Source organism: Anopheles coluzzii, chromosome 2 (genome assembly GCF_943734685.1).
Source record: "Anopheles coluzzii chromosome 2, AcolN3, whole genome shotgun sequence".
Lineage (NCBI taxonomy): Eukaryota > Metazoa > Arthropoda > Insecta > Diptera > Culicidae > Anopheles > Anopheles coluzzii.
Genome location: NC_064670.1, coordinates 39,405,895 through 39,433,719, shown reverse-complemented (window position 1 = coordinate 39,433,719; position 27,825 = coordinate 39,405,895). Strand labels below are relative to the sequence as shown.

Genomic DNA, 27,825 nt, shown 5'->3' with positions numbered 1-27,825 from the left:
AGTTCTTGGTAGTAATAATTCCAACATTTCATATTTTCGAAAATAATCTATTCGCTCGTCCTATGCTTACAAACAATTAATTGTTGACGTTATTAATGTACAAATAATATGTAACGGTATTGAGTATTTTTATTTGCCTGTTCTTGCTTAACATACTTTTAAACCATACGCGAACATTTTTCTATAATGCAACTTGATAATATGTCTTACAATTCGCTACCTTAGCCCTTACCCTTAACACACTATCAGAACGTAATATAATGTTAAATTTAAAAGTATGGCACACACACTTCCCTCCTTGCCAGGCTATGTACAATCGGCAAATCTACCTAATGGCACATGAAATCTTACAAAACACATTGACCGCCAAACTTTTGATTCTGTTGCTCGAAGCGCAGTGATTGAGCAAAGCTCCTGCAGCAGCAATGGAGCCGCAATGTTTCTGCTTTATTAAACCGACCCCGATCACACGATAATGGCTCGTTGCTCGTGCAAATGTGATAATTGTGGTGAAATGGAATGTAGCTGGAGCATGTTGAGCATGAAATCTGTTTTGAATTCCAACCAGCCTGCCTGCCTGCCGGCCTGCCTATCCACCGATCTCGATTGTAATTTAGCTATGGTACAGCTGTCGAAATAGCGTGGCAGGTTGTGGGCGGCTGCTCCTGGGAGTACGCCAACCAAGGCAGCACACGACACGTGTTGTGGCATTTATTTACATATAAACTAGATTTAAATAAGATTCGGGCAGATAGGCAGTCGGGCGGAAGACTGTGGGGAGGGAAGTAACGCTAGTTTTCCACCGCACAGTACTGGAAACTAGTAACGTTTGGCGGCGTTGCACGGGAGCGTTAGCGAATGGGAAGACTAGAAAGAAAAACAGCCCCTCCCAAGCTCGGAAAACTGGTGAGCTTTTCTTCTAGCGAATGCAAATGATTAGCACTCGCATGGGAGACTGCATGTCAGTTGTTCCAGTTCGTGTTTAGTGTGGGGGTGTGTATGTGTTTTTTTTCCTGCTTTTTGCTATGCTACATCTCGATTTGCTCCACTGAACTGATGTTGCTGTTGCTATTTTGGGATGATCTTTTACTACCACCACACAACTAACTGTTCCATTCGTGTGCGAACAGGAAATTCAATTTACATTGCTTAAGACACTTCATTTTGACTGTTTTGTACTTGTTGGGTGTGTGTCATTGTGTTTTTGCTAATGGCTTCATTTTGCTTCTGCACAAAGATTGGAATGTTGTATCTTCTGGAACGTTTCTCAACGACTTTCCAAACAGCATTTACATTCAAATTACATGCTACACACTCGTAAGGCACTTATGGAGCGTTGGACGAAGCGTCTATGTACACGCAGTGGCACACCCTGTAATCGCTTCATGCTTGCGAGACGACACAACAAAAACTTTTCAATCGATCCTGTACAACCCGATCAACATACAGCAATGGCATTTGGTAAAGATTAACGAACTGAGCTCCGGTAACGAGCATCAGGAATTGTAACTGCGAAACACGCTCCTCACAACTCGTCCTTTGCCACCTTTTTACGATGACTTGCTTTTGAAACTATGTCAACTATCAACACTTTAGAAGGGGCCCAGAAGCCCTGATTCCTTTTGCCGCTGCCTGGAGCTGGAGTGTTATGCCGTTTGGGACACACACACACAGCACAGTGTCTTACAGTGTGCCGAGCACTTTATCCCTGCCATTTGCCATTGGTGTAGTTTCCCTAACCAGTTGTGTTATTTTCGAGGGGCGAATGAGAGACATGCTTACGCTGGAAGAGCATTGTGATGTTTGCTGCTTAATAGTATTCAATAATCAACTGGGAACTACCATCACGGTTAACGGCAAACGGCACTACTTAATAGGAACTTAAGGATTAAGGATACACACGCAATGTTGCGCAATGCAATCGATGCATCTGGAGCACTTTTGGTTTTCCCTTTTCACTCGTTTGCATACCCGATGGTGTGCATCATTTTTCTTTGTTTTTTTTTGTACATCATTTTATGATCGTTTGCCGTTCGGGCGGTAGGAAAAAGGCGTGCCGGAATCGATTCTATCCATTTTCGAACTGCTCGAACAAATGCTTTCGCCGTGCGCTGGGATGCCTGAGCAGTGCGGGAGATCGTAGCATCTCATAGTTTCCATTTTCCTCTCCTGGCGGATCAATAAATATATCCTCATGCCCTACACACAGACACGTCTACCGTATCCGGTAGCAAATAAATATGGCTTACATATTACACACGCCGCGCGCACAGATCACGGATGTTCGCGAACGAAGGGTTTATCTATGCTACATACTACGCTGGTTTTGTTATCCTTTCCTATCTTTCACTCATATCTCTTGTGTATTGATATTGCGTGCGTGGTTTTTTTTATTCTGTTTCGGGTGTATCGTATTGCTACGCTATGTTGCATTTTATGTGTTTTAATGATACAGAGAGCAAACAATAAGGGTTCGCAACCATCGTTTTTTTTTGGCGGGCAAAAGGTAGATCATCTCAGTGGAAGGAAAAAAAGGAGGAATGGGGAGGAAAGGAGAGTTTTATGACGGGAGCGTTTTGCTGATGGACGGGCGTTAGTGGCCAACTAATCGGAGCAGCTTTGGAGCAGCTTTTATTTGCACTGCTTTTCCACCTACTTACACCGGAACTGAACTGAACAGGCAGCAAAAGCTTTCGATCGATACATGGTCTTCCACTGGTCAAAGTTTTGATATGTTTAGATTGTGTATATACCAATGTGTATGTGTGTGTGTGGTTTTGGTTCGTCCTACTCTAGAAACTCTGGTCGAAATTTATTCTGGCTGCAAATTTATCTGGCACCATTTTCCAATGCATCATGTGCTTTCGGGAGTTCGAAGGAAAGTGTCTTCGGGTGGTGGTCAGAAAACCGAACCGACAAGCAAATGGATGCTTTCTCACTGAAGTGACGCACGGGAGCGTAGGTACGCTTCGGTCCCGTTTGTCCATTAGCAGGTTCCCGCCTGTTGCTGCCAAGGTTGGAGTGTTTGTTGTCTTTTCGTTCCATTTGAGGCGGGGAAAAGTTTGCCTCATAAACTTTGTTTACTTAACATTCACCAGGGCGGGAAATGTTGAACCAGCGCACAAAACAACAAACAGTGCTACCCACGGGAAGGTTTTTTCTCTTCTTCTCTTTCCTTCCATTGCATGAAATTTAGGGAAACCTCTTACACGGTTATTCAAATGCGTTGCTCATTTCCGTTCCATTTCCTGGATTGGAATTACCTTTAGTTCAAAGGTGGTCCTGAGGGGGGTTTTTTAAATATTGTTTTTTGTCACCATGCCCCAAGGACGGATGCTGAAGAGAAGTTTCTACCAAATGGAATATTAATTACCGTGATGTGAACCTCTGCCACGAAGTGCAGGGCTGCAGACGTAGCCACAAGTGCTTTAGGCACTGTGAGTGTTATTTGGTTGCCAATTGACTTCCGCAACACCCAATTCCCAGGAAGCCTATGTGCACTTTTACGTTAATGGAATAAGGTTTGAGCAACAGTTTGCTCGTGTACGTGTCAATTTGGTATACGAAAGTTACACTCTCACGTCGAAGAGTGCATCATCGTGCAGAATAAAAAAAAACATGTACAAAATCAACTAATGGACAACGTCACATAGATTGAAACGCTCGGCGAAACGTTCGTTGTTTGATGTTTTAAAATAAACATACGATCGATGAATTTCCATGGAACAGACGGACAGGTTGGACGGGTTCTGGATCCCTGTCTTTCATTCCACAACCCGTTCGATCAACCATCCATCCATCCGGAAGAAGATATGTCGGGTTTGAATTTTTATGCCGACTGAATGGCCCAAAACAAAAAATGACCAAAAAGAAACGCCCCACTAAGAGATAAGGACGGCGTCAGCCGAACCGAAAGGCGAGCAAAGAAACGAAATGGGATACGACAAAAAAAAACCCAAAACCGGAACACTCTGTGTGCGTACGATGTTACGCTGAAATGCGCTTCAATGGCACGACACGGACACGTACCACCGGATGGCCCCGAGCAACCATGAATAGAACGTCCAAAATCAGATGACCGGGAGATGGGAAGAGCAGGAGCCCTCGCCCCCATTTCGAACAAATAGACGGCCCAGGTGAAAAAGCCCTCTACCACCAACGCCACAGCAAACGCACTGTTTCGAGCTGGTTGATTGATTTGGGCAAGATTGAAAGCATGAAACGGGAATGATGAACGCAACCGCACAATGCGAACATGCGATGGGGCAAATGAAAACTTTAGAGCATACACACAAAAGAACTACATGCCTTGTGAATCCAACACGGACCCAAAAAAAAAAAACAGGAAAGGCAACACGCGGGCACGAAGAGCTTTCGGCGTAGGTAATCTCATCCCAACCACGGGAAATGCCCGTTTGGTTTGCTTCGTGGCGTGGTTTCGCTTTAAACCATCCTTATCCTAAAACCCCCTGGATTGCTTCGATTTCTTTGCCGAACAAACCTTTGCCGGCACTGGCACCGTGGAAAGGGAGAAAAGTTGGACTTTCCGTGCTTTTATGTGCCCAGCTGGAACGTTTCCCCTTACCGTTGTGCGGATTTTTTCACCGTTCGCACTTTTTAACCAAATTTAATTTATTTCTATTTTTATTTGGCTCCCTTCCTCCAACACCTCCCCACTGACTTCTACTTTTCCTTGAGGTATTTGTTCATTTTTTCGTGCCCTTCCCGTAGGATAGCTCATCACCCTTATCAATCGGGGTGGCCCCTGGCCCGAGATGTGGTCGTTTTATGTGGTCATGGACCGTTACCGAAATTATCGATCGACGGACGGGGGAAGTGTTCGATCAAATCGAGCCGCGTGCGCACCCATGTGTGTGTGTGTGTGTGGTGGGAAAAAGGGACCGAACCAATGGTAGCCACGGTCTCCCAGAGGGTCCCCCGTCCTGTATGTGTGTGTGTTGGCCAAAGTTTGGTCAGGAAAAGTCAGAACCACGCGCGCGTGCACACACACCGGGTGGTGTCGATAAATCAGAACAGCAACACGGCGGGAGAGAAACTCGAACTCGGACACTCGGAACAGGGAAAGGTGCACGGTTTCCATTGGTTTATTTATTAGTCCAGTGGAGCGGAACCTAACGGAACGCACTGAAAAACAAAACCTGGCTACAAAAAATAGCGTCAGTTGGGAGAAGGACCGTGGGAGCTTTCACTTTTTAGAGGCATTTCGGGTTTGGTGGTACCCTTCAACTGCCGTTCGATTGTGGCCATGATGCCAAGCACTTGTTGTACGGTGTGTTGCCTCCATACACACACACACACATACACTTTTTGCACTACTCCCTTTTTTTGGAGCGCTTTTTGAGGAAAAACTTGAAAAACGCCTTCAAAGTGTTTCTCCCCAGTTGCTGCTACACACTTGCCTCAAGTTGGGTGCGAATCGTTTTAGCGGTCTTGATTTGATTAGCCTTCAGGAAAAACCGAATGAAGCGGTTTTCTTCCTTCTTCCCATCTCCAGAGCGTGACTTTTCTTGCAAAATTAAACCAATCGGTTTGACCTTCCGGAATGCAACAGTTTGTGTTCGAGCGGTTGGGATATTGTTTATAGCAAAACGCCTTCAACGCCCTAACCCTTGGACATTCAAGCGCCAACATCGAAACTGTTCGATATCGTTTTCAATCTTGATGGAAATGTGTTTGTATGTTTGTCTTGAACTAACCGTTTGCTTGCACTGTCTAATGGTACTTTGCCCGCTTGATGTTTCCCACGATGTCAACAGTAAGCTCGGTAATGTGTGTTTCCCGACTTGGGCAGAGAAAGTTGTTTCTTGTGCTTCAAAAAAAACCAAACACAAACCGAAAGCAAAATAAAACGTTGGAAACCCAAAGGTAAATATACTGACACACACACGCAGACCCATTTGAATACAAAAGTCAACCAGATACTTTAGAGCTGCCGGTAAATGGGAAAAGTTTGTTTAGCACTTTGCATTGTTTAACACACAACTTCTCCCAGGAGCTCAAGGGTTTACCATGGGCATGGATTGGTAAAAGTATGTGTGTGTGTGTGTGCTCGTGTTTTAAAGTATTTTTGCTTTCGATTGTACCACTCGTCACCCTATTACAGGGATCTCGACAACGGCTCTCGAAACTCACCACTCAGCACTCAGCCCAAATGCTGAATAATGAATTAGAAACTGTGGTTACGATGTGTGTGTATGTGTGTTGGGCCATCAGCAAGGGACTCCATCAGCAACAAAAAAAAAAAAAAAACCCTCCACAGAACAGCACAAATTCTTGATTGCTGCTGAGGCTTCAGTGCGAACGATGAAACCAATCACAGTCCCAAAACGTCCTTCGATGATGAAGCAATCACGATCATCTGTGCAGGATGAAAACGGTGGCAGTAAGGAAATAAGGAACGGTAACGGGACGATAGCATCAAGATGATGGCCGAGAATACTATCCGAAATGATTGCGGAACTGTTCGTACCGGGTACGATGGTACGGCGGCTGTCTCGGCGGATTGGCGGACAGCAGTGCAGCCGATGACGTTTGCGAACCCTTTCTGATGCTCTCGATCAGGGCAAAAAAGATGGAAGTACATAGCTGTGGGTGACATTATCCTCCGCCTTTACCATACCGAGCGAGTCGGGATCGTCCACACCGACCGGTTGACATTGGCCGGGTTGCGTTTGCTGCTGCTGCTGTTGCTGCTGCTGGGAAGACGGCGGTGGTTGCGTTTGCTGCGAAGGTTGCGGCGGTCCGTAGTGTGCTTTCATGGACGGATCGTCCAGCTGGTGGCAGTTGCCGTACTTGCCGGGATCCGTATCGGGATAGTGATGCACGTCGACACCGTGGATGTACTTCGTGTCGTCGACGTACTTTCCATTCGTGAGCCTAATTGGTGATGCCGAGGACGGCGGAAGCGGGAGAGAAAAGACGGTGAAAAAGAAAGGGAAGTGATTTATTATGGTTTAGTAACGGTGTGGTAACATCAAACGGAAACGAGAAACGGTTGCAAACAGTGGCCGCGTTCGCAGCGATTGGCAAACACAGGAAAGGTGGAGCCGCCTGGTGGATGGTTGACTCGGGTGGAAATAAATTAAACCCTTTTCCACAAGGGGAAACGCATGGGACATGTGTGCAATGCTTCAAGGTTATTGGTTACTGTGTGTCTGTATATCGCTCTAATTGTTAAGAAGGCATGACAAAGAAGGATGAAACTCTGAGTAATAAGGAAGACATTGGGCGTTGAAAACGACACTATCTACCACCCAACCTGGCTGAACAACGATACTGTGACTTGTTTTTATATTCCTAATCATTGCTTTCCTGGCTAATCAATTCACCTTCGGGTTCAACTAACTAATTAATGCTATGGAATGGCTAATCTGTGGTTTATGTTTAAACATTATAAGTAGTTGTTACCTCTGCAATCTGTATACTGTTTCCCTACCATTTAACCGCAGCTGGACCCTATTAACTCCATCCCTTCATCCTCCTTCTCTATTTCTTCGAAATCGCAACTAAATGAGTTTGTTATGAAGCTGTTTAATTACATTCATTATCATCCAAACACTCACATTTCTGTGTATTACACCTTCCACATAATCAGTTACAATACTGTGATACGTACACGAAAACAGTGTGAACTCTTCTATATTTTTTATTTACTACTAAAACACTTTAGTTCTGCGAATCAGCAAGCCTCTATCGGTTGTTTCTAGATTCGTGGAAACAATCATATCATTTGCTTTATGAAACGTAATAAAATCTCACCGTTTTATTTATATCGCCAATCCGGTTCAATCGATGAGACCAAAATCGATTGAATCAATATTGGCTTATTGGATTTATTTCGAATTCAATTTTAGCATACAACTGTCCATTCGTTAATCATTTCTGATTGCAATTGAAAAATCTTTCATACAGTGAAACGGAATCAATCCCTTTCAAAGATCATTTTTTCCAGTAACAGTTTTATTCGCTTTGAATTTTATGGGTTACAGATGATTAACCATTTTTAAAGTTGCAGCATCTCTGTGTGATACCTTTTTTTCTTTGTATTGCAGTTCATAAAACAAGAAAAAAACTGATGCAGTCTTGTATATCCATTAAATTAATTATCACATTTTAGTTTATTTCCATGAAATCCTCATCCATTTCATTGATCATGCTTGTTAATCCAACGTACGTAACTCAGAAAAGTGAGTGAGTGTGATGTGTTAAATAATAACAAGTTGAACTCAGTGTTTGTAACTTTAACGAGTTTTACTGTACAGTTTTAGTACCGCGAATGATGGCATCCGAAGATCTAACTTTTCCTGATGCACTTGAATTCAATGGTTTCAATGTAATGTTTACTTCTTTCTTTCTCTGATTATTGAAATAAAATAAAAATAAGTGAGCCATTAACTGACAAAAGCTCTGATTGAAATGGTTTCGAAGCGATAACTTTAACGATTTAATCAAAAAGTTACATTTTCATTCAATAGTTTGCTCGCAACGGCCAAAGCACACTGTCTACCAATAGCGCATAAATCAACAAAACTTTCCAAAGCGTTAGTGATCGAAAAAGAAAGCTGTCAAGAGAGACCGTGGTACCGTTCACGTACAGCAACAGCTTGCCACTAGCCAGTCACCGCCAGGTAGTTGGGAGATCCATACCGGAAATGGTAGAACATTTTTAATTATCCTCCATCACGACTATTCCGCCACGACGCGATAAAATTACGCCCACTTCAGGGCCAACTAGTCAAGCAGCCAAACAGTCTGGCAGCAACTGGCTGCATTTACAACCGAAACCTTACCCGTCCATGGGGTTAAGTGGGGATTCATTTGCTCGCAAACAGTGCGACACCACAACGAAGGTGCAAGGTGTGGATGCAGCACTACCCCCTTGCCCCAACCACCCAAACCAATTCCCCTTCCCCCATTATTACCGTGCTCATCGGAAGCGTGAACTTTGGAAATGGATCGTCGCTTTACAGCTCGTTTGCAGCAGAGTTTCCGTAACTCTATCAACGCGCGCGCGAGCAACAAATGCTGCGAAACAACTGGGAAGCCTGTGCCCGTGCACGTTTCCTCGTGGGCTCTCCCAGCACGTCGCTTTGCACACGTTTGCGTCAAGTTGCAGAAACTTGCAACTTTTGTGCAAAAGAAGTCCCCGACTCCATTGCACCCTTCAAGCCGCTTGTGCGCGAGTTGCAGCTGGCAGGGCAGGGCGAAAGATCACGTGTAATAAAAACGAGACAACTGCCTCACACTGGATGGATGCAGCATCGGAACATCGGTGAGCTCCGGCTCGTTCCATTCGCGCCCAGAAACGGAACGATGTTTGAAATGCAAACAAAGTTTCCAAGAGTTTCGAAGTGCTGTTGCCCAACGCTACCTTGAACAATCGAATGGGCAGTGAGGCGAGATGAGGCAAACGGTTTGTTGGGGCAGTTGGGAAACCCGGTGTTTGGAAGAAAGAAATTTGCCCACCCATCATGTCCGCTTAGTTTTTCGGCTTCCGTGCAAATGCGTATCCAGCACGGGAGGGTTTTGTTTTCCAGACGGAACAAATGCCGGCGCTGGACGTTTCGAAGGGTTTGTGTGTATTGGTGTGTATGAGTGTGCGACTCTGCTTGCCACTAGTTTTGGAGCACGTGAAATCGAAGTGCAAGATGGATGAGCATAACTTTAAGCGGAATGTGAAAGGCGGGCGCGGAAGCTTTTGAAGCGCGTCGGGAAAAGTCTTCAACAATTTATCGATAGCCTGCCCATCGACCATGGAAAGCACCGTTTGCCGGCAGTGTTGGTGTTGGAGGTGCCCGTGTAAAATGAGAAAATAAACTAGAAAACACACCAACTGGTAGCATGGTATCGATTATGGGGGAAAAGTTTTTGCACCCGCTGCACAACTGCTCACCAGCATCGAGTGCGGTGCGCGGTGTCTCAAGCAATATGGTGGAGTGGCTGGGACAAGTTCCCTGTACGCCACGTATAGTACGAACTACAAATACTTATGAGTTCGACAGGAGATAAATGGATGCAGTGAGTTTGGTGCGTTTTTATCTGCTTTTTGTTGTTGTTGTGGCTGCTTCCTTGCCTTCAAACTTTACTCTGAGTACATGTGTGCGTGTGTGTGTTTCTCAAAGAACCAAATTCCCTCGTAAAGTGTGTGTGTGTGTGTGTATTTCGATCAGTTTTCGATTAAGTTTACATTTTGATTGTCTATTGCTGCACTTTAGTGTAAACAATTTCTTCGCCTCGTTGGTCACTTTGAGGCGTTATGTGCAATCCTGGCGTTGTCCGGTGCAGGACGTCTCATAAACTCGCATGCTGGATGCACGGCACGAACCCAGCTGCAGGAACGTCAATTGCAATCATGGGACCATGTTGTATGTGTGTGCATGTATATTTGTGTAAATAGGATCGAAAACGAACCAACGAGCGTCGATGTTTGAGGGCTGCGAGGATTGTGCGCAAAAGGATAGGATGCGGACAACTTCAAAAGCGCTGTGTGTGTTTTGTAAAGGTTTTTGTACCTTTTTGTAATGTAGAATAGTTTTTATCATACGGATCGTAAATTTGGAAGGTTTGCATGCAATTTTGGCTTTGATGCTGGCTGTTCTGTGTTTGAACAGTTTAAAATATCTTTCAGCTACTCATTTTAGGCGTTGTGGGATTGCAATTATTTGAATTGGAACTCATTTTTCAATGAATATAGAATTGCATATAAAAAGTTCACATGTTCACATTCATTTCAATAACGCAGTTCTTGGTATTTTTTGATCTACAACGCACTGTTTTTGTGGTATAGGGTTTTTTTTACCTACAACACGAATGTTACAATGAATAAACAAATAGCATTTTCTATGAAATTAAAGTCTCTTCATGGTCCATATTCCCGAAAATTGTACGCACATAGCAAAGCAAAAATGCAAATTTAAGGGCAAAGTTAAGTGCAAAAGTGCATTAACTGAAGTAAATTCTTATGAAATAGCTACCATCGGAATTCAATCAATCAAAATCATTTCAGGGCCTATTAGGCTAAACTTCGGATTTTATTCATACGGTAAAACTTGCCAATCAAACAAATTATAAAGATCACAACTCACTTCCATTCGCTCAGCAGAACTAGAATAGGCAAACGATTGAATTTCCCTTTCCATGCTGTCGCTTATCACTGGCTTCACAAGCAGTAGTTAGTGAGTAGCATTGTGTTATTTAGATTTCATTTGATTTCATTTAGCGGTCAAACGTATCAGCTCGAAAATTCTACTTTACACATTGCGCAATAACCACAATCCGCATGATCCCACTCGCTTTCTCGAACAATGCAGGCGGTAAATGCACTTTTCTGCTTACAATGTTTGTGAGGCTCAAGGGGCGCAATGGGGATGTTGCTAATGGTAATACAAAACGTATATACGTGTATGCAACAATTTCGATTTCGAGCGGTTTTTTAACATTTCCTAAACATTTGTGCATCTATATGAGCAATCGAGGGATTCGTTCGTTTCATTGGGCGAACGAAGGGCCGTCTCGCATTTCCAGTAAAGTGCGCCGTTTCTCTGTGTGTGCGTGTGGAATTTCCATCAAACGGGTTAAAATACGCCGAAATTTGATTTGTTATATGAAAGTCAGCTTGTGGTAGGTTAGTTTTGTGCGATGCGCTTGTACGGCAAATACTCTCGGGCTGGTACTGGAGAATGCGAATGAAACCATTTCCGTGCCGCAAACGCAAACTCCATTAGTCGCACAAATGCGTGCGCGTGGAAATGACACGACGCGGAGAGAAAACGGTGCCCGGCCCCGGTGCGCTCCATTGTGACCCATTTTCCGGGCATCAATTTCCCGCTCCCACTGGCACCCCTACTGCTACGTCCGGAAGGAACTGCTCGAACCGAGTCACTCTCAATCGAACGCCTCGCAAACTTGATGGGTGGTCGCCCGTTTGCCGGCACTTCTGTCACACTGGATTGTCTCTAAACCTCCGTAAATAATCGCACGAATTGTTTCATTTCCGTCCCGTCACAATCCTCCGCGTCCCCCCTTTTTTCCCACCATGCCCCCTTGCGTACTTACCCGTCGGGCAGGCCGGCCGTACAGTGCGTCTCGAACTTATCGTCCATCGTCGTCGGCGCGTAGTGGTCCGCCGGTTTGTGATGGTTGTGGTGCGCATGGTGGTGATGATGGTGGCCACCGTGATGCTGTTGATGCTGATGGCCGCCCGACTCATCGCCCGGGTCGCCCGGTCGCGACGGGCTACCGTAGTCGTAGTGCTGCCGCACCGGGAACATGTGACTCTCGGGCATGTAAGTACCGTATTGGGTGCTGAACGACCCGTACGGGCTGACGGCCGGCGACAGCAGGTTGATGTGCGGCCCGAGCTCGTACGGTGCCTGGTAGGTGGACCAGCTGTCAACGCTCCCGGGTGGCGTCACGGTGGCGGTCTGCGGGAACTGGCTGAACGACGTCCCGATCGGGCCGTTCATCGGGGCCGACGGGCTGTTGTTGCCGAGGTAGGCCGACTTCCGGGGCGGTTCTCGTTTGCGCCATTTCGCTCGTCGATTCTAAACGGAGGGGGGATGGGAAATGAGGCAGCATATGAGTGATAGCCTACTAAGACGCGGGTAATGTGGGTGGCCGGAATGGCCAGGTGGCCGACGATTACCTGAAACCAAACTTGCACGCGTGACTCGCTGAGGTTGAGCTTCAGGGCCAGTTCTTCTCGTGCGAACACATCCGGATAGGGCGCCCGTTCGAAGGCATGCTCCAGCTCCTCGAGCTGATACGCGGTGAAGGTCGTCCTGCAACAAGATACCGAGGTAGGGAAAGAGGGAGAAAAAGCTGTGAGAAGAAGATAATAGTAGCGCAACGGATGCACTATTGTGCTGTGGAGGTCAAAATAATGAAACGGCTAGTAGTCGATGCGTTCCTGTTTGGTTGAGCTGAAATGAAGAAACCCAGCATAATCCTCTACGCAATATAGTATGTCGTCTCGTTGGTCGGGTCTTTAGTAAAACTTTTCCCCCCAGTACAGAGCCATAAGCTTTTCGATTGCAGCACTAGAACAACGGTCATGTTGTAGTGCCGTGCGTTTGTTGGACAATGTTGGACAATGGGTCTTCTCTGTCTGCATTGCCCTTGCACTCAATGTCCGATAGGGTACGAAACAGAGCTTAAAAGTGCTGCTCCTGGTACCAGTGAAGTCCTACGGAATGCAGCCGGTAGGATACTAATGGTTCTTCCCATTGTTTGGTGCCTGACAATGCACGCACGGTCGCATCAGAAATGATATTCAACTCCTTTCTAATTGCATTTCGGCCGCACCACAGTCTGTGTCCTCTGAGTTTTGTTCATCGCTACAGACCCTAGTATCGAAGAATATGGATTTTCGCCGAAAGAATATGTCTTTCTCCGGTGTGGGTCATTTGCGAAAGCACACATACACAAATGGACAGTGCCATCCCTGCTGCTGTCTTCAGCAACTTTTGCTCTGAATTGCATTTATTGCAACAATATCGGTGTATAGGATCCTCTTCCCCTATCCTTTGCTCTTCCCCTTTCGACTGCTTGAGGAAGTTCCGGAACGGAAAGATTTTCCATTCCACTGTTCCCCACACCAGCACAACCCACCACATCGGTACGGCTAATGAATACAAATGTTTTGGTACGTAAGACTTTGGGCAAGACGATGGTGGAATAGAAAACGGAGCAGATGGAGCAAAACGAATTCTGACTCAGAATTAGTGCTCTGTGAACGTTAATGGTGTGTTGGTGGTACCGGCGTCTCTTTTCTACCCGGACGCACGCACTGACCAAAACGAACGGCGTTTGTTTTATGTGGCCACTGCAGGGAACACGGATTTTGTGCCATTTTCTCCCGGTCCAGGTTCCAGGGGTTTGGTTAGCATTGCGGCGGCCGGAAGGTGTGTATGAAATTTTTATTGTCCAATGCACTACCCCAGCTCAACCGTAGTGGCTGTAGCTTGGCACGTCTCGCACACTGCTCCATGCTGCTCCGGTGATAGTGCTCCGGGGAGCTGGTAGGATGCCCAGTGCTGCACTAGGGGTACGCTTCTACTAATGCTACCTTTAATTAGATTGACCCCGGGTGTCTGATGTACGACCCTTTTCGGGGAAGTACGGGATGGCAGCTTAAGAGACTTGCACGGCAGTGTGTTTAGCTCTTTACGAGTTGCCGCTGCCTCCTTGGGCCGGCCGAAAGCATCGCTCGCCAAGCAAGGCGTACCAGATCGGAGCAAGGAAAATTTCATAAACACTATTAGGATCGATTGTAGTGGCTTGATTTTGAGTCCATTGTTAATTGGAGGGATTGTTTGCCAGGCGATTCCATATGCTATCCAAGATCGTGAGTGTGTGTGTATACGTGTGTGGTTTCGTATTGTGATACGACAGTTTGAAAATATGGTTCCTAAATTCTTGGAACGTTCTTTAGAGTTTTGAGCTCAAACTTCTATGGAGCTTTTTAGCGGACAATTACCTTTCATTAGCCCGCACGGAGAGGGATTACAAATTGGGCACTGGACAAAACAGCATAGCAATGGATCCTTTATTTGGATTCGATTAGTAACGTTGTGGTGCAGTTGCATCGGTTGCAATTGAGCTAACGACAACCGAGCGAATGTAATTCTTTCTCTTGATGTGTATTTATGGTGCACTTGCAAAGCCTGACTTACTGGATTATCTCAGGATTTGAGCATTGCAGCAGCGGTTTGAGGTTGGGAAATCCTACAAAACCCTTCGCCCTTTCTTTTATTCCTTCCCCACACACACATAACAAACACACAAAAAATCGTTTACCTTTGTGAACGTTTGTTTGCGTAGCAAATGCTTTCGGTGAACTTCCTTCGATCCCCGAAAAGCAACATGTTCAAACCGTGCTTGGGTGTACGAGATGGACTAGACGCACGACGAAACATGGGGATCGCTGCAAAGATTGATCAGAATAAATAAATCTGACCCTTCACCGGTGCGAGCACGCTTTTGCCATTGCCATCGTCGTCGTTGTCGTCGTCATCGTCGTCATCATTCTTCGGCTTGAAGCTACAACATTCTTTCGCATATATCGAAAGGTGACTCGGGAAAGGTACGGGTTTTGATTCAAAGCACAGTGGAAATCCTCACCTTTCCCTCTTCCCGCATCCAGTACACGTCCTGACATTCCAGCATTTTCGGGCAACCAACCCGAACGGATAAATAACTTACACTTAATCAAGGTTCAGCCAAATGTGGCAAAGTGTGCCGACGGGAGTGGTCCGCACCCTCTCTCCGACCGACCGGTTGTAAGGTTGTTTTCCCCCGTTTTTCTTCTTTTCCGCAGCTTTTTTTTCGTTCCCGCACGGCCATGAGAAAGGTGATGCCTTGAAGCTGCGGAATTCGATCGGCAAAAACCGTCGAGCGGGTGGTGAGTAGGAAGAGAAGGCTAAACAAGGATGGGGTTACATTCTCGGGTAGTGTGTCCACACACAAACACACACTCACACCGGTGTACGGTAGTAGATGGTCCTTCGAGGGCCGAACGTAAATGGTTTAGCTTGCAGAAAAATGGGATATCGGACGAATTACTTCATTGTAAGATGATGATTACAAGGTTGTTGTACTGCGTTGGGTTGGGTTGCGAATACAATGCGATTCAGCTTTTTGGGGGGGTTCGATGGGTTTTGTGGGTTTTGCGGGTCCAATCACACACACGCACACACACAAACTGCCACATAGTGTACACTCACAAGTGTATATTTAAAAGAGCGGTCAATTTAATCTGATAACAGTGAGCAAATAAAGAAAGGCTAACAATGGGGCGCTAACATGGGTCGTTGCGGTTAGAGGTGAGTGATGGGGTTCTAAAAATTGAAGCAAAGAGATTGTACAAATTTGTAACCTAGGATACCGATAGTGAAAGTGTCGGATGAGGGGTAGGAAAAGTCATATCGTACGTTTGTTTTGTGAGTTGGTATCGTAACTCGGCAAAGAATACCATTTGTCTGCGTCTTGAATATGCAGTAATGTCTATCATATCAACCTTAATTCCGATGGTATGTTGATGTAAGCAGCCATTTATTGCAATGACACTGGGAGGGAAAACTCTCTATAAATGACCGTTGCAGTGATCCTTTATGCAAAACAAACAATCTGTTTCATCGATGCTATTAAAAAGCGACCAAGGGTTCACCAGCCCCAGAAAGGATCGCATATCATTGCATGTTAATGTGCAGAAATGATAAATCACAATGCGATGAGCGTGTTCGCTGTCCGCCTCAAAAACCGGGACGGAATCAGTATAGCAAAATGGAAGGCGGCCATATACCATACCATACCGCTCCACTCGCAAAACAGTCGGTCTGCTGCTGTGCGTCAATGCGGCCTGATGGAATGTCCGCTTGGTTCGATCCGACTCGCAGACTCCCGGATGGGGCTTTGTATCGAGTTTAAACAATTTGGCCTTGTTTTTGGGAGTTTGTTTTTTCCTATTCTTTTTTTGGACTGTGAGTGGGATAAAAAAGAGCTTTACGCCCTTTTTGCGTACGAACCATTTTTCGAATTTATGAGCTTATTCACCCACGCACACACAGCCACAAACAGACACACACGTGAGCGAAAAACGAGATCCAAAATACACAAACAATGGGGTGCATTGTTGGGGGGTGTGCAAAAATCATTCAAATATTTTTGCCCAGTCATTGAAAATCGTTTTAAGCCCGACGTCTGACGATGACGAATGTCGATAAACGTTGCCCGAGCATACCCCAAGGGTACATTTGCCGCTGGGTGGGGTAATAGGGATGCGCTTTACTGTCTTTCACCATTTTCCAAATTGATGTCCAGCGAAGGAAAGGATGGAGGGAATCAACTATAACCCCACTAATTGAGGTACATCGCAACAAATAAAAAAGAGACATACATTGAAATACAATATTCTGACAGTATTGTATTGAAATGTTGCCAACGGCCAAACTGCATGAAATATTTCCTGTATTTCCTGTCCGTGTATGGTATGTCGATCAAAGTTGTGCAAATATGTGTCGATCTTTTTCACCTTTTCATGCACAATAAAGGTGAATCGGTAGCAATGAAATACACGTTTACGATTAAACTTCCAAAGTGTTGGTGGTTGTCGTTTCGTCGTTTCGTCGTTTGTTCTAGCATTTGCTCCCAATTTCACCTGCCTCACCGTGACCAATTTGCTTACCTTGTTTTCTTCTTCTTGATGCCATTCGGGTCCGTTTTCTTTTTATCATTTTTCTTCCCATTTCCGGCACCGTCCATTGGGGTGGTAGTGGTCGGTGTCGACGATCCGGATGCACCGTTCATGTCGTCGGCTTTCCGCGGCTTTCCCTGGCTTGCCATGCCGACGGGCATGCCGTTGGGCTGGCCGGTGTTGCTACTCATCATCGATGCGTCCACCATGCCGGACGAACCGGTGCCCGGTGGCGGTGGCCCACCCGACGGTCCCTGCTGCTGCTGCTGCTGCGGTGGTCCCGGGTGCTGGAACATCGCGATCGTGGTCTCATAGTCGAGCTTCGCCCCGCTACCGCCACCATAATCGATGGATTTCGGTCCGTTCGGCGAGGACGAGGAGGAGGTGGAATAGTCCAACCGGCCGTTACCGTTGTAATCTAGGGTTTTAACGAACTCTATTTTATTCAGATTATCGTGGGCGATGGGCAGGGCGGTGTAATATTCCAGCTTACAGTTGACGTATTCCAGCGACTTGTTGCCTCCCGGCACCGGGTGTCCACCGAGGCCGTGCTGTTGCTGCTGGTGCGTCCCGTTCGGGGGTGAGTAGGAGGGACCGTCCAGCTTGCCGTTCGCCAGATGGTGATACTCCACCTTGCTGAGGTTCGTGTAGTCGATGGTTTTGTAGCTCGGCGAACCGGACACGGCCAGAATGCTGTTCACCTCGGGCAGCCGTTGATGACCGCCGTTACCGTTGGCGCTTCCGCCAGCACTGCCCCCGCTGCCACCGCCATCGTGGGTCGGTGAGTGACCGATGCCCATCATCACCTGCAGATTACCGTGGCCGGACGCCGCAACGACCGAGCTCGGCGATGGTCCGGCATGGATCGGTTTGGTGGCGCCGGCAAGCGTACCGAGCGTGTCGCTCGTAAAGTCACCGAATATTTGGTCGTCGAAGGTAGACGGTTCCATGGTAGCCGACGGGGTAGCTTCCCGGGAGCGGTGGAAAGCTACCGAGTGAAATATTGACGCTCGATTTCAATTAACCTCGCTCGCGGTCAGCGGGGATAGTAGATTGGATCACACTTCGCCACAGCCGCGTGGACTGCCAGCAGCAAGTCCATAAATAAACCGCAATGAATTGGATAAACTTGGCTCACCCGGGACCACAACCGAACGGGGATGGCTTCGTGGCCGTCAAGTGGAAGGATTAAAGGAAGCGCACTGATTTAATCAATACATTCACACGCACACACACACACACCTACTCAAACCTACATAAGCGCACGAACTTACACAAACACATACATCCTATCATTGGAGAAAGTGTAACTGCACTTGATAAGTGGCACAAGAACTGCACCGTTTGGTGTTTAGGGCACTACGAGAGGTGCTGGCAACAGTATCACGAATTCACACGATTTCTCAAAACAGACCACAGATTCAATCAATCTAGTGCTAATAGAGACCTTTGGGGTATCACACAGGAGAGATCACACACGCACTGCGATCAATCGGGACACTCTGAGTTTTGTCAATATTATTTGAAGCACAGGAATAGCTCTTCTGAGTAACAATTCTGAGCCATATCTTCCCTTTTGCAATCACTTCTAACCACACTGTGGGTGACTTTGGTTGTCACCAGGATCACTCGTTTGTACTAGGCACGACGAGGCGAGTGTGGTTTCCTCCTGCTAACGATGCTGCAGAAGGACGAATGCTGGAGAAACGGTGCGGCCACGGCTACGCTGCGTGCGTGTATCGGCCGGGTCGGATGCAAAATTATCAATGAATTAAATATTGCGCTTCATCAGCTTTTTATACTCAATTAAGATCAATCAAGCAGACTCCGCCCTGCCGCATGACGTCCGATCGAGCGGCCATCTTTTCTTGCACCATTTCCACTCCGGTTTCTATAGAACGAAGCGCGCGCGCGTATGTATGCGTTGTGTTTGTTTTGATGCGGCATACTCTCCCTCTCGCTTCAGCGTGCGGATAACAGGGGCGGAGCTATACACGCACACACGCACGCATACATGCAGAGCACGCTGAAGTTGCTGCGCAAGATGCTGGTAGCGCTGAGTCACTTGCGTTTGTTGAGTCGTTGAGGATTAACAAAAAATCCGATACCCAAAACCAGAGAGGATAAGACCGCAGGACCCTTGGTGCACTCGATGCGGACGATGCAACAGCAGCACACATAAGGGTCACGTGTGCGTGCGTGTTGTTCAGAGGCAAAGTCGCGAAGAAAACTGTACAAGGGGGAAAACCCATCTCCTGGGGATGGTCTGCGAGAAGCTACGCACCGTTGAACATTCCGCCGTTTCCATGTGCCATGTGGTGTAATGTGTGTTTGACGCTCTTGCCGTGTAGGGCCGGGAACGGGCGTCTTGCGCACCCTGCTTAGCCCTTGTTATTGCCGTTCCTGCCGAACCGGGACACGGCGCACGTACCGTGGTGTGTGAGCGCAAAAGATACGGGCCATCGTCAGCAGGCAGCGATGATGCCGGTAGGGAACGTGAACCCGCGCGTAAGGCACGCCGGGCTCGTGACCCAGCCGGGTGACTTATTGGGAACGGGACTATGCAAAGGGTACCGATCCCTCACTCGGTGGCTCGTGGTTGACTTTTCCCACAGACACGCGACGAGCGATCGCGTTGGGGTGGTTTTTTCTTCGCTTCTCTCGATCGCATTTTCCCGTGCGACCAAAGAAGCGGGATGTGCGATAAAGTGCGGGGCTCAGGTTTTCTTTGCCCAGCACGGAGGCTAGTTTTGCATTTTGTGCGGGTGAATTTAGTGCTGGAGGATTTTGGGTTCCGTGTCGAGCGGAGAAGGTGGGCATGTGGATGCAGTGAAGTGCCCGTGGGCCGGCAACAGGCTGACCGATGGTGGTGGTTTGTTGGACTGGGAGCGGTTTATTGACCGGAACCGCTCGAGTGTGAATAAACGGACCGTAAGCGGGAGCTAGATTCATTCATTCGGAAGTAATGATGCTGTTTAGAAGTATGTTGTATGTTTCGTTTGTGCGTGGCTTTTGATTTTTGGTAGCTTTGTTGAGCTCAACATGCGACAGCCTAGTCGCGTCGATTAGCTCATTTTAAGTTTCATTTTTAATTTCTCCTTGGCATCCAAGAGTTAGCTTCCGTTTCGTTGTTAGATGATATCTCTTAACTAAGATGAAAACAGACTAGCTGAAATTGAGCTGCAGGTTTTTGTTTTCATTGCTATTTTGCCTCATATCCTACGTTATTGCTTTGCGTGCAACGGATAAGTCCAATCTGGCATTTATAGCCTCCTCTTGAGCAAGCTGAGACTCCTTGGAAGAAACCAGCAACTGATATTTTGACAGTACTGACAATCCGGCAGCAGCCCAAAAAATCATCAAAAGGACAGGTGGCTGCGTCTTGAATTGGGAGGATAGAGCTACAAGCCAGACGGTCTAGTAGTATCTGGGCAATATGGATATCGTTTTCCAGAAGTGTCTGTTACCACTGCTCGTGTCGGAGCAGTGGACATTTTCCAAGAAAAAGTCACATTGGATAGTGTAGAAAAAAAACACGGTCTCAGAGAAGCTGAACGCAGTGCTTCAGATGAATAAAAGTACCTACACACGCCTATTGGACCTATTGGACGCGCACGGTGTAGTTAACGTTCCAGGAATGCAGTCCAATAATTTCGCAATCAAAGTGATTGTGTAGCTTGTGACCAAGGCTACGCAAGAACTTGCAACTTGAAAAGAAAGCTATTTTCATCAACTTAAATCATTGAATTTTATGTAGAGCTTTTTTCTGTTCAAGCCGTTAATGAAGGATTTTGTAGCTTGTTCTGTCATTCGTCATTCTGTTTCGGTTAAATTAGATTTAATTTTAATGGTAAATTAAAAGCTTTTTGGATTGGGTCTTTATATTAAAAAGGGACGGTCTAAACGGTCCAGGTCGAAATAATAAATATTAAATTACATCCTGCTAGTCAACATTACGAAGAATAGAAAGCAAACTTTTTTGTGTTTTGCTCTTAACAGGTTGATTCACTTAGAGGTAAATGCAACGGATAACCAATCATTGAAGATCCAATGCTGAAGAACGTGGTTGTTTGTGGTGTCTTGCTATGCTGCAAAAGCGAAATAACAAACCTTTTTAATAACTGTGCTTCGTCCGCAGGCTCGTAATATCATGTTGGTAGGGTATCGATGTTCCGATTGGATAGCCTTACAATTGCAATTGACATTATTAATAAATAATAATGTTCAGATTTTACCCGCCAAATGTGAGTAGGTTGAAAGATAAAACAATCCCATGTCAGTTAAAATTGGTTTAGCTGGTTATGGATCCCAAGTTCACTAGCACGCAGCCAAACTATAAGATCAAACAGGATGGAGCCGTTTTTATTTTACCTTATTACACCAGCGTCTAGTTTCAGAAGTTTTCGTTTGAATATCCTAGAAGATAGTCAACCCACGCGAAATGGATCAGACGCTTTTAACAATCCAAGCTTTCCGATAGGGTTTTCCGCAAAATCGTACGCTTAGCTTTAGCTGAGTGCCCCAAACTTGGTGTATTGTTTGTTCGCCCATATTTAAATAGACAGACGAACGTGTACTTCTGGGAAGTCGCTAAGAACGGCAGGTTTACGAGGGTTTAATTTTAGAGCTCATCCATGGCTGTGGCGCTTCCGCTCGATCACGGCGAAACATTAACCTTTTCCAGTTTGACAGGTAACTAATGTATGGAACCGTGTTTGCCGTGTTGTTTGTTTTGCAAAACTCTGCTCATTTCCCGTAAGCCCCCCGAAGAATGAGCTCGATTTGTTTGAGTTTTTTGTTTCACTCGTATCACTCCCTATGCGTTTGCACTCAATTCCGTTCGAATCCATCCATTCCATTCTGGGAAGGAAAGCTCATTACCCGAGCTTGAATGATTTACTGGCTCAAGGATTTATGTTCTCGACATGTGAAGCGCGCCCTATCGCGTGGAAGCTGCTATGCAAAGAGATGGCACAAAATGATCGCACCTCTACGCAAGGAGCGCTGATAGCCTGGCGTTTCCCGCAGGTACCGGCGCGTGCATGTGTAAATTTGAGAAGATTTCGGTTTTGAGTGGTTTTTGTGAGGAAAAATAAACAATCGATTACCGAACGGTTCATTTGCTGTCGCCGTACCCGTTCGGGGGGTTTCGGGCGAAAGACGCGATGCCAAGACTGGTGGCATCACACGATAAAGTACAAACAATTATGTGGCTTACCAGAAGCCTTAAGGGGGCTTCTCTTATTGCTGCGCTGTGCAGGGCGTCAGTGTTTGTACGGGTGGTGGGAGTTGTGGATCGCGACACCCTAAACGTGCCTTTACTGATGGAAAGTGCATAAATTTCCCCTTCGCCAAGCTTGCCCGCGAGCGCGAGACCGCTTTTCTGCGTCCCTACCACCACCCCATCTGCGTTGGAACGGATGGGAGTGTACGTAAATTTTCGGTTTCGCTTGCGCCGGCATAAATTAAGGCACTGGTTTGCCCTGTTAGCTGTCACCTCACTCCCTCCCTCCCGCACACGGCCAAACACGGCCCTCCCGTTTTGTCTTCAATCTGCCATCTCTCTTCTTGTGCCGCCTCGAAAAGGATAGCCGTGGGGATGATAAACACTTTCCCGTACCGTACCGCTTCGGGGACCGGGAGCGGGGAGGTCTAACCCGGGAGAGAGTTGGATCCAATTCCGATCCAAGGATCAGCCCCCGGTCGGCGGGCCAAGCATTACGAGGAAAACAAAACAAAAAAGAGGCACATGAAAATCAATAAAACCGGCAATAAAATCAGACATATATTTATTTCCAAACCAAAGTGGGATTATTTGCTTGCCCGGGTGGATGATTTCGGGAGCTACTCGCGAATCCTGTGCACGAAAGCAATTTGTCCGTCCGTTCTAGGCTTGGTGGGCGGGCGGTATAGTGGCAAAAGGCAAAACACTGGCGGTGGTGTGTATGGGAATATGGTTCTCGATTACTGTGAGCCGCGGATCCCTCCGGTTCGCTCGGTTCTGGGTCCTCTCCGGTTCGTCGTTTCTTTGCCAGCGTGCATTTCCCTGCGGGGATGCCATCGTCTTCCACCAACACCATCAACGGGGCCCCCTTCGGCTGCAGGGGAGGGGGGGGGGGGGGTCACGTGTGTCACTCTGGGGTGGTGTGCGAATTTAGCAGCTTGTACTAGGAGCAGCCGGCTTATGGCCGTGAGCTTCTCGGATGGTATCGTGCACCAAAAACCCCGGGCACAGAGATCATCATCAGCGCAGAATGATTTTCGACGAGGCGAAACGAAGCAGCACGATTTACTGCACTGCCCGTGGTGGGGAATAGCTGTTAAAGGAGTGTGCGCCCGCGCGCGTAGGCGAGCGGGATGATAAATACAATGTTATTGTTTGCTCGCACTGACAGTGCCGTTTGTTAGCTAAGTGCACGAGCGTGTTTCCCGGTATGTTCTGTACACACTAACAAACACACACACACATACGCTGGCACCGGGGCGATGCCAGAAGACGGAGCGTGACTTAATTGGTGCGGCGTGCGGGAGATTTTGGACCGGCAGTCTTTCGGGCCGATGGAGAACGGTCGGGTGAACATCCGCCATCGGGCTGGGAAGGATTATTATACGGAGAATCAGTAGCAAGATTTAAACTCCAGCGCTTGATTTGTGCATGTTTGTTAGTTTACAAACATTTATGTTTTTTGTGTGTGGATGGATGGGTCATAGTTCAACTGGACGTACAGGAGGAGCAAATTAAATACTGTATTACATCTTATTCAGTCAGGGAGATACGATTTGTCAGCGTTGCCTTAAAATGTAGTGAAATTTATTAGGGTTTTTCTTTTCATAAATAAGTGCGTGTTATTATTTTAGTAAAGTCTAGTAATTATCAGTTTTATTTTTACATAAGTTAAACGTTAAAACATACAATATTCGCGGATTTGATAGCCGTAGGTCGTGGTTAAGCTGAACGTCACGAAATAGGGGTAGTTCGAAGAAGAGTACTGACCGTACGACTAATGACTTTTAAAAAGTTGTTCAATTTTCGGAGGTACTTTGGAAGTTTTAAGACCATACCGATGAGGTGAGGGAATTTTGACGCTTCTTCAAATATCTAGAATAGTCTACCGACAGTGTTGTCAAGCATACGATAAGATGACCTGCACTGAGTGACTGAATCTCAACTGACAGCTGACTGAAGTAATTCTGATTTTGGGTTTCGTATGCTTGTCACTTTTTTAACGGGTATAACTGACGAAAAAAGTAGGTTATTTACTGGTCGTATAAATTACAGGATTTTTTTTTTAATTTTATTTCGCAAGCGTAGCAACATTTAACGCAACCGCAGCAATTGACAGGACAGCGGCATCAGTTGTTTACGGAACGTCATCACGCTTAAAGCAACCTTCGCACTTGATATCACAAGCACGGTACACAAGTGCGGTAGTTTATTAAGCTTTGACAGAAAGATCTGTCTTATGATAATGGGACGTTTAAGTATAAAAAAATAATTAGTACCCTTACAACATCCGGCCTAGATTTATTTTACATTGTAAGATGTACACACTCTTCAGCTATGTTCATTAAAAAAATCAGACTGACATCTTGAAAACCCTTGGAAAACCAAGCATTAATGTAAGAAAAGGTATGAAATTAATGCGGTAAACCGGTCTTCGTTTGACGGTCTGACTGTCTTCGTTTCAAGACAAAATGACCACGTAGCGTTCCAATATTGACCAGTATGGTTCTAAATGCATCTGATATCAGTTTTTATTGATTAATAGACTATTTTTAGTGGTCAAATATGTATTACATAACCTAGATCAAGCCTTCTTCGGTCCGAATCAGCCAAATGAGTTATTTGGACAGGGTAATTTTATTATTAATCATGTTAAAGTTTTTAATTCTTTTACCAGCACCAGGAATGAAGTAGTGATGAAAATCGGTTTTCAGTTTTTAATTTGTTCTACATAATACCTTAATAAAAAAGTAAAAAAAGGAAACAATGAAATTAAAGGACATATGTCAATAGAACAATATAGAGAAGTTTTCAAAACAATATTATTTTTTATTGTCAAATTATTATCAAAAAGATATCGGACTGATTTTTTGCATGAACATAGCTGAAGGGTGTGCTCAAAGACGTGTGAAAAAAGTGTTCTGATAAGTCGCCAGAAGAACTATCCAGTCAGCCTCAAATTCATAAGATAGGTAAATATGTGGGGTGTCCGACTTTAGGTGGCCGCTACTGTATATAGCAAGTATAGCATACTTGTTCAGAATAAAGACATCGCTCGATCAGTTCAGCTCCTTCACTATACAGTAGATACTAGAATAATTTATCTTTTGTTGAAATAATTTGCGTTTCATGCATCGTTTCAAGCTGTAAGAAAACTTAAATCTGGTGAAATTTCCAAGTTAAAGTATCGTTCTATCTGCTAAAGCAAAGCCTACAGCCATCTGAAAAAAACTTTGAACAAGGTTGAAATTATTCAAACAAAACCTACGCGAAACGAAAAAAAAACACACGCAAAACTTTCTCAAAACCTATGAAATATTTTTCTATCATTACGCGCTTCCTTTTCCTCTTTCTTTTACAGAGGAAAGAGAGAGAGTAAAAAAGTACCCAAACGATGAACGAAACGCTTTTCTATACTTTTGTCGTTGTTGCAATTTCGGCATTACGTACAAGTGGAACAAGTGGTTGCTTCGGTTGCCCCGACACGTTATCTTGGCAACGGAACTGTTGAAAGAGCAATTCAGCAGCAGCAGCAGCAGCAAAGTGCCCGTTGGGAGTTTTTGTTATGTTTGATTGCTTCAAATCGAGCACCGGCGACGGACCACGACCGAGGACCGGACAACAATGGGACAGCACGCGGATAAGGAGTGCTGCCTTTCGCCCGATCCTCGTGCTGATGCTACCTGTGTTTGATCCTTTTGGCTTGTCAACCTGTCGGAATCAGACATTAGGTTAGATGGGCAGTTGAAACAGCGGAAATGGGAAAATAAATTAAGAAAAAAGCAACAGAAAACACAAGCGCGTGTGACGCCGGCAGGGGGAAAAGTTTATTTTTTTCCACCAGAATTATTGTCAACGTTAGTGTGTCGTTTTTTTCTACACTGCTTTTCTTTCTCATGTTGTCGTTATTGTCCTGGGCGACCATCAAAGGTGGTGAACAGTTCACAGTATACGATTTTTTTGTGAATTTGGCAAACGGGCAAAAGTTGGGGAGTATTCTGAGAAATTAGAAATAATTTTTAGAATGCCCCGAACACGAGGTAAATTAATTGTTTAGCAGAAATCACATTAATTTGTCCGCAAACCGTATCTGTCGATCCGTACCTTTGCTGCTCGTCACTTTTATCAGCAAGTGTTGTGTCACGTGTTCTCGCAACTACGTAATAATGCGATCAAGAATGTTCATATCGATCATCACCGTCACCGTCATCGAGCGTGGGAAACCCATCATTTCATCACGTGCCAACATCTCGGATGATTAGTGAAATTGGCCACGATGGAATGTCCCTCGATTAGTTTGAAGAATGTGACGCTGCTGACGCGCCGTGCGAATAATAGTACTTCTGACGGCGTTGAATTATGAACGCACTCAATCACGGGCGAAATTATTTGTCACGGGAAAATTACTCACCCATCGCCGGACCCCTCCGGCATCCCCATTCTTCCACTCCTTTCCTCCCCTAGCGAGCAGGCTCGGGGTGTCCGATCAGATAAGGCAGGCACACCACCGAACCGGATAAGGTGTTATTATTATTTCCTCACCTCGGTCTTTCGCGCCTTCGTTAACGGAAATGTGTGTGTGCGCGTATGTGTGATGAGGAGCAGGGAGAGGTTGAGCTTTTTTGTCTTCCCCAGCAGTGTGCTTCGTGGCGTGCTTATATTGGATTTCTTTATTTGATTAATATGTGATATGTCTGCGCCACGGTTACAGCTTCTGCATCCGGAACGAATCGCTCGTTGCTGACGGACTGTGCCGTCGCACGGAAAGCTTTCGGCTGTTATTAATTGTTTTTCCCGCGTACCCTAGCGTCCTGCAGCATGGGCGGTCGCTTTCCACCACACTTTCTCTCTATCTCTCTCGTCTCGAACGTTGCTTTTCTTCGTAGTGAAGTCGTTTTCGGGCTTGCCAAAAGAGAGAAAGTTCCGTGCTAGGTGCTAGGCGAGGGCAGAAAATGATATATCAACAAAATACCTACGGATTCCTTTAGGGCAGCGATGCTGATCCACTCGATGCTCGTTCTTTATGTATCAGCCCCTGCGTGCGCTTTCCATCGTGTGGTAACGAGATATGTGGATTTATATTCGCCATCCTTGCATCGTTTACTCTTTACTCGAGAAAAAGAAATGAAGCATTCCTCGCCGCAGGTCTGATGGAGTTTCCTAAGAACAATTGTTCTTCGTTTGGATTTGCGGATTGGTTTTCCTTTTAAGTGAGAATGTTTAGTTTCTGTTTAATAGTTTACTCGTTCGGTGGAAAAGGTGGAGGTGTAAATTCTTGTATCTTATTGAGACTAAGAAGCTCGAACTATTTGCTATTATCTATTTATTTCAATTTGATAATATGTATAATGAGCATTGTTGTACTAAACACCTTTTTTTGGGGTTTTAC

General features: G+C 45.8%; 1 protein-coding gene across 2 annotated transcripts; it reads right to left on the bottom strand.

Moving 5' to 3' along the window:
* Window positions 1–104: 104 nt before the first annotated feature.
* On the bottom strand, window positions 105–18,992 carry LOC120950265 (homeobox protein Hox-B3). 2 transcript variants are annotated; one of them, XM_049605497.1, is made up of 5 exons: window positions 17,706–18,992; window positions 17,204–17,630; window positions 12,665–12,800; window positions 12,076–12,563; window positions 105–6,897 (listed from the first exon to the last, which is right to left on the bottom strand). In XM_049605497.1, exons 1-5 carry the CDS (start codon window positions 18,160–18,162, stop codon window positions 6,579–6,581), a joined length of 1,827 nt encoding a protein of 608 aa, XP_049461454.1. In that variant the 5' UTR covers window positions 18,163–18,992; the 3' UTR covers window positions 105–6,578. The 2 variants fall into 2 exon arrangements, with proteins under 2 accessions (XP_049461454.1, XP_049461453.1); XM_049605496.1 differs by having other exon boundaries at window positions 17,204–18,992.
* Window positions 18,993–27,825: the final 8,833 nt, after the last annotated feature.